General features: G+C 36.5%; 1 protein-coding gene across 1 annotated transcript; it reads right to left on the bottom strand.

The window, feature by feature from the left end:
- Positions 1 to 1,007: 1,007 nt before the first annotated feature.
- Positions 1,008 to 5,236, bottom strand: LOC124976497 (olfactory receptor 11H12-like). Its single transcript, XM_047539362.1, is given in 3 exon segments — positions 1,008 to 1,670; positions 1,672 to 1,994; positions 5,206 to 5,236. Coding segments are annotated over 3 exon segments (1,017 nt in total).
- Positions 5,237 to 6,701: the final 1,465 nt, after the last annotated feature.

The following is a 6,701-nucleotide window of genomic DNA, read 5'->3' as shown; positions in this document are numbered from 1 at the left end:
TACTATAATGATACAATAACATTAATGTTGATCACAGTGCAATTCACAATAGTCAAGTTATGGAATTAGCTCAGGTGCCTGTCAACACCATGAACACACGTGCACACACACACACACACATATAACCAAAATCAAAACCTCAAACCAAAGCAAACCAAAACTGAACAAAACCAAACATTATATTTTGGGTACAAATGTAGGAATCATACTCTATGTTCCATGGAAGTTGAGTTGGAGGAGCTTTGCTAAGAATACTAGGATGTGACTTTCACAGAGTGGGTGGGTATGAGACTGCTTTTGATTCTGATAAAGAACAAGAGAACACAGCATGAATGAACCATCATTAATATTCAATTAACATTTATTGAGTGTTTTCTACATGCTAAAGATAGTTTTGGGGACTTTAATATCCATTATCTCATTAAAATCTGACACTAATTGTTCCGTGTTATAGGAATTACCATTCTAATATTATAGATGGAATTAAGTGACATGTCAAATTCAACAGTTGATTAATGGGAGAATCAAGTTCATATCAAGAACTTCAGATGTGAAATCTTATATCCTTTCAAAGATATTACAATAAGATTGAAAAAGAAATCTAAGTACAAGTTGAGTAGAAATAAAATGCTTTCTCCTCCCTCCACCACCAAAAAATACAGTATAGCATTATGTTGACTGAAGTCCTCCCTAACATTCATCCCTCAGAGCCCATCCCAGGGAGTTTTAGGTGTTTTTTTGGTATGTGTGTTCCTGTGACAACCTGTATATATATAACAATCAGAACCTTAATTGCATTTTATGGTAATTAGTTTTTTACTTGCCTGCCTCATCCATAAGACTGTTATTTGAGGGAAGATAATATGTCTGAATTATTTTCATAATTATCTTCGTAGTCCAGTGTTGAGCACGGTCTAACATAGAGGAGGCAATCAGTGAATATTTTTTGGATGAATGATTCAAAATGTAAATTTTCTAGTTCACCCACATCACACTAAACTAGATTATTACACACTCCTGGATCTGCTGCCAAAGGTGTTTAAAGAAATTTTAAACTTTTCCCGAACTTTCCACAGGGCGCTTTTCATCTCTTTATTCCTGAGACTGTAGATCAGGGGCTTGAAGAGTGTGGTTACCATTGCATAGAACAAGGTCATGATTTTTGGCATCAAGGTGGAGTGGCTGGACCCTGGGCTCACATGCATTACCATAATGGTACCATAGAATAACAGCACCACAGCCAAGTGGGAGCCACAGGTAGAAAATGCCTTATGCCTACTGGATGCTGAGGGCAACTGAAGAACAGCCAGTAGAACCAGGGCATAGGAGATGAGAATGAAAAGGAAGCTAAGGAGGATGATGAGAGAACTTAGGGTGTAGCTAGTGAGTTTGGACATAGGGGCAGAAGCACATGATAGGGTCAGCAATGGGCCAGAGTCACAAACAAAGTGGTCAATTACATTAGGACCACAGAAAGGCAGTTGGGAGATAAGAATAACAGGTACCAGATACCAGAGGAAGCCACACACCCAGCAGGAAACCACAAGGTTGAAACAATGTTGTCCAGTCATAACTATGGCATAATGGAGAGGATGACAGATGGCAAAGTATCTATCAAAGGCCATTGCTGAGAGAAAGAAGCACTCAGTAGAGCCCATGGAAAAGAAAAAAATATAACTGCAGGAAGCAACCAGTGAACGAGATGCTCTTGGTCTTCACAAGGAAGTTGACCAGTGTGTTAGGGACAGTGGAGTTGACATACCAGATCTCCAGGAATGCAAAATTCCCCAGAAGGATGTACATAGGGGTGTGGAGATGCTGGTCCCAACACACAGCACAGATGATGGCTCCGTTGCCCATGAGGGTCAAGAGGTAGATGATGGAGGAGAACACAAACAGCACAACCTGAATCTCCCTGCTACAAGGGAATCCCAGAAGGATGAATTCACTCACAGACCCAGAAGAGGATCCCAATCCAGAGATGTTCATTGAGTCTGTAAGCTGTGCTGCAATGAGACATTGTTATCATGAGACCAAGTCAAATGATTGAACACAACAAACAAGACTCTGATCTGATCTTCACTTCCTTAACCTCATCTTCTTCTTGCATCCCCTCAGATCCTATGGCCCAGATAGGTAGTTAGCACTTCCACTGAATGACATGCTAGTCTCTGTACCTGACATACATGTTGCTTCTTTCTTCTTTCTCTCTGTTTGATCATTCCTCCTATGCCCTGTCCTTTCTCTTCTCCTTGTTTTGACTTTTGTTTGTCTTTCCTTTTTGCCTTGGGTTACTGGTGCTTGCGGTTTACATTGTTCATCAATTGACTCCTTTAGAAATATTGCTGGATTCACAATCATGTATTAATTCTTTGTTCTGCCATAATAGTTGATATCTCTGTGTATAAATTATTATACTAAGCTTATGATGACTTTCTTTCTTTACCATTATGTGAGCTTCATAAAGGGAGACATCGCATTTTTTCATCTCTTATTATCTGCACCTAGCACAGTGTAGGACACTTCATAGGCATGCCAACATATTTGCACTAACATTAGACACAAGAATTATTATTTTAAGTTAGAAGAAGTGAGAAGTAACATTCTAAAAATTATAGAGCTCCAAAAAATGTTCACTTTATATTTTGACTCATGGCTATTTCTTTTCACTTTATACTTTGGATCATGGCTATTTCTTTTCATAGGCTAATTAATATACTAGACTATAAACTTCTGAGCATATAGGGCAAGTATTAATTAGCTTTGATTCCTTTTCACTTTTTTTTTTTTTTTTGGTGGTGCTTAGGGTGAAACCCAGAACCTTGTGCATAGTAGGCAAGTGCTATATCACTGAGCTACATCCTTAGTCCCTTTTTTCAGTATCTAATCTTGTAAGAAATATGTGCTTGTAATTTCTTATTAATAAATAAATCCTTATTTCTGCCTTCAGTTGAATCTTAATGCAGGTAGCTTCCCACCTGGAACCCTTAATCATTGCAAGGAAACAACCATTCTTCAACATTGAAGCTGGGCTGTGGGGGCAAATGGTAGCAAGTGTCAAAGAAGAAGAGGTGACAGACCAGTGGAGTAAGACATTAGAAGAACCAAAAGTATCTGCTTCACTGGAACAGTCTGAATTTTAGCATTAGAGTCTTGCATCTCAGAAAGTCCTTTAGACCCAGGAAAATAAGAATGATTTGGTCACCACCTCACCTAACATCCTGAAGCTGACTCAACCTACCTCAAAAATGCACATGCACTGGATCCCTTGGGTTCTACTGAGATCCTTCCCTTTCAATTTTCCATAGAGAAAAAGGAAGACCTCAGTATATGACCCCTGAGAGTTTTGAGAAGATACATGAAGGTACTACAAGACACCTGGAAACAATGAGGGCTGCTCAAATTGTTTCCTGAGAACTGCTTGATGCCGTGGAGTACCAGCAATCTCATCGCCAACTAAGGCCACAGTCTGGATTCAGAGCTTTGTGAAAATACATAACCATGGTTCTAGGGTGGATAGATGCTGCCCTGATGATTTTATTTTCCTCAAGACTGAGTTACACCATAGTTCCAGCACTTTTGGACCCAGAAGTTTTCCTCTGAGTCTCTCTGCTTTTCTTTGTTCTTTGCTCAGTTTCTATTTAATTCAATTTTTTTTCTAAAGATATTGTCTAGAGAAAAGGGCTCTATGAAACCCTTGGAAAAGGGGACTTGTAACTGGAGGAAGTAACCAATGAGACTGATGGACTCAGTTTGTAAGAAGGATTTAGGGATTGGTATTGTGGTGTAGACTGAAATAATGATTTTACAAACTACTTAATTATATTGTCTTTGATGACAAATCTAATAAAGGAAAGGTGTAACCATTTAGGAAAAAGAGATCTAAAATGGTTAATTTGGTTTCCTCACTTAAAATAAGAAATTTTTCTTTTTTCCCAAAGACCATTCAGATATTGGTATTAAGTACATTCATTAATGTCTGACCCTTCCTTCAGAAGAAATTTGAATTTCTCCTTGTTGGTCAATACTTTGGTTTGGCCAAGTTTTCCATCAGAGTGTGCTTCCTTACCTTGCTGTGATATCATAGAATCTATTTCTACCATACAAAACCATTACTGTGATTTCCCTAGCCATGATGTTCACTAGTTAGACTATTTTATATGCATGTAAGTAAAAACAACACAAAAAGCTAAAATTCTTTAAAATGCATTTGTGAGGCACCTTATGACTAATTTGATTTCTTCATTTCATAACCTACTAGGACTTCTCAGTGCTTGGAAATTGTTTATTGACTCTTTTTTTTTCTTTTTAGTTTTGAGTCTCTTTGGAACCCAGTAACTACATGTAGATATAACCTCAAAGACATAACCAGTGGAACAAACTTTTAATTCTGTCTGAAATGATTTAGTTTGGATTGTTGGTCATAACTGAACTATTCTTATCTCAAAAGATATCATACAGCAACTCATAGCAATAAAATAGAAAAATTCACATTTTACAAACACATTCATCTGTACTTACTTAGATAATAACAAACACCAGACTTTCCCCAAAATGAAACCTGTTTGGATTTTGTTCTTCAGATCTTTCATTAAGGACACCACCACTTAATAACCACCACCACAACAAACTAGGACTTTCTCTCTAGAAAAAAGAGCAGGGTGATTTCTGCATATCTAGGAACTGTAGCTTGGGAGGAACCACACATCAACATCAGATGTATCTTTTCTTCTCAGCCTCAGTTTCAAAAGTGTGTTACCAAGAATCTCAGCAAAACCAAATCATCTTTTGTACAATTAATTTTGCAATAACTGCAAAGAGTCTCACCAAGGGAAATGTCGGGAAGATGATATAGATGACAACTTGGTAGTAGTCTTCAATTTTTCATTTCTAAGGAGAGATTCAAGTACTGCTTATATTAATAGTCTAAACAGACTGCAGAGGACTCTATCCTTGACAGTATTTCCAGGGATTAGATCCCTTGTGTTTTTGAAAAAAAAAAAAAAAAAAAAAGACTTCTCATCTCAGAAAGTCTATGGGCAGGATTTCTGGTCTCTCTCAGGCCTGCATCTGCCTCTACCTTCTGTTATTAAATGCCTTGGGGAGAAGAACCATAGGAAAAAAAAAGGAAGTATATGAAATAAATATGTGGATGTATCTTCTGAAACCAAAGTCAATTATGATTTTTCTTTTACTCTGTAAAACCAAGATTTCTCTCGGGAAAGGTGACAGACATATAGACAAATGTAGAAATAAATCCCCAGAGATATGTAGAAGATAAAAAAGAAATAATATATTTCCTCTTGTGAGGAAGAAAATAGAGTTGACTTAAAGAATATTTTGTTTATAGTTCATAAGGCAAACACCCTTATGGTATATTTCTAGTTTTATTAGAATCAATGGTCTAATCTTCATAGCTCTGCAGTCTCATGACATGAAGTTATCTATCATATTTTTTCTTTTTTTCTGAGTTTGTGTGTGAATATGTGTGTGTGTGTGTGTGTGTGTGAGTGTGTGCATGCACATATACACATAGGTGCGAGAGCTGGATTTTTTGATTAGTAGAAAGGGCCCAAATAACCATATTCCAAAAGTACTTTCTCTAACTTGTTTTCTACCCATTTGGTTGACACATGCAGCATGGGAATAGTACCTTTTCTACTCAAAATTGTAACAATATCAGTCACTTTTTACCACAGTACCTGGTGGGTATTTGTAATTCAATAAATATCTATGAATAAAAATACATGTTCTTTTGAGCCCTGTTTCCAGGAGATATTAATAGACATTAACAAAAGAAGTTTGGTGATGAAATCAATGTGATAAATACTATTTTGAAGTTAAATAGGTTGTTTTTTCTATAGGTGTCTTAGATCATCTGAATTGTCAAGATGTGTAGTTGGCCCCCTAAATGAGATTGTGTCATAAAGTGATGACCAAACTTATTTGAAGCCGAATGCATTGATTTATTTCCCAGAAAAAAATCTTTGGATTGGCAATATGGGAAATACTGATCAATATTTTTTTTCTGGCATGTTACAAAATTGTCTTATCTTTGCTTAAAATAGAATTTTTATGTGTATTTTGCCTACTTAGTTACAATGAGTAAATATGCATCTTAAATTTTGCATTCCTCACATACCAGTGGCTCAATAAGTATTTCCTGATAATGACAATAAATTTTCAAACATTAATATAATCAGATATTATAATACAAATAAATATCTTAAAAACTTGGAAATAAGACAAAAAAAGGAGACGAGAATGCCATGTCAAGGAATAGTATAAGACCACCTAGTAAAACTGTCAGACCTGCTTACCTACAAAATACCCTGGCTCAAACAGCAACCCTTTTTTATTATTATTTTTTATTTTTACGCACTGCATTTTGATTCATTGTACTCAAATGGGTTAACCTTTTCATTTCTATGGTTGTGCATGATGTAGATTCATACCATTTGTGTAATCATACATGTACATAGGGTAATGATGTCTGTCTCATTCCACCATTTTTCATACCCCCACACCTCCTTCCTCTCATTTCCCTCTGCATAATCTAAAGTTCCTCCATTCTTCTCTCACCCCCCACCCACACCCCCATTATATATCATCATTCATTTATCAGGGAAAACATTCGACCTTTGGTTTTGGGGGATTGGCTTATTTCACTTAGCATGATATTCTCCAAATCCATCCATTTA

This window comes from Sciurus carolinensis, chromosome 2 (genome assembly GCF_902686445.1).
Source record: "Sciurus carolinensis chromosome 2, mSciCar1.2, whole genome shotgun sequence".
Lineage (NCBI taxonomy): Eukaryota > Metazoa > Chordata > Mammalia > Rodentia > Sciuridae > Sciurus > Sciurus carolinensis.
The sequence above is the reverse complement of the archived record's forward strand: the minus strand, read 5'-3'. Positions and strand labels throughout refer to the sequence as shown.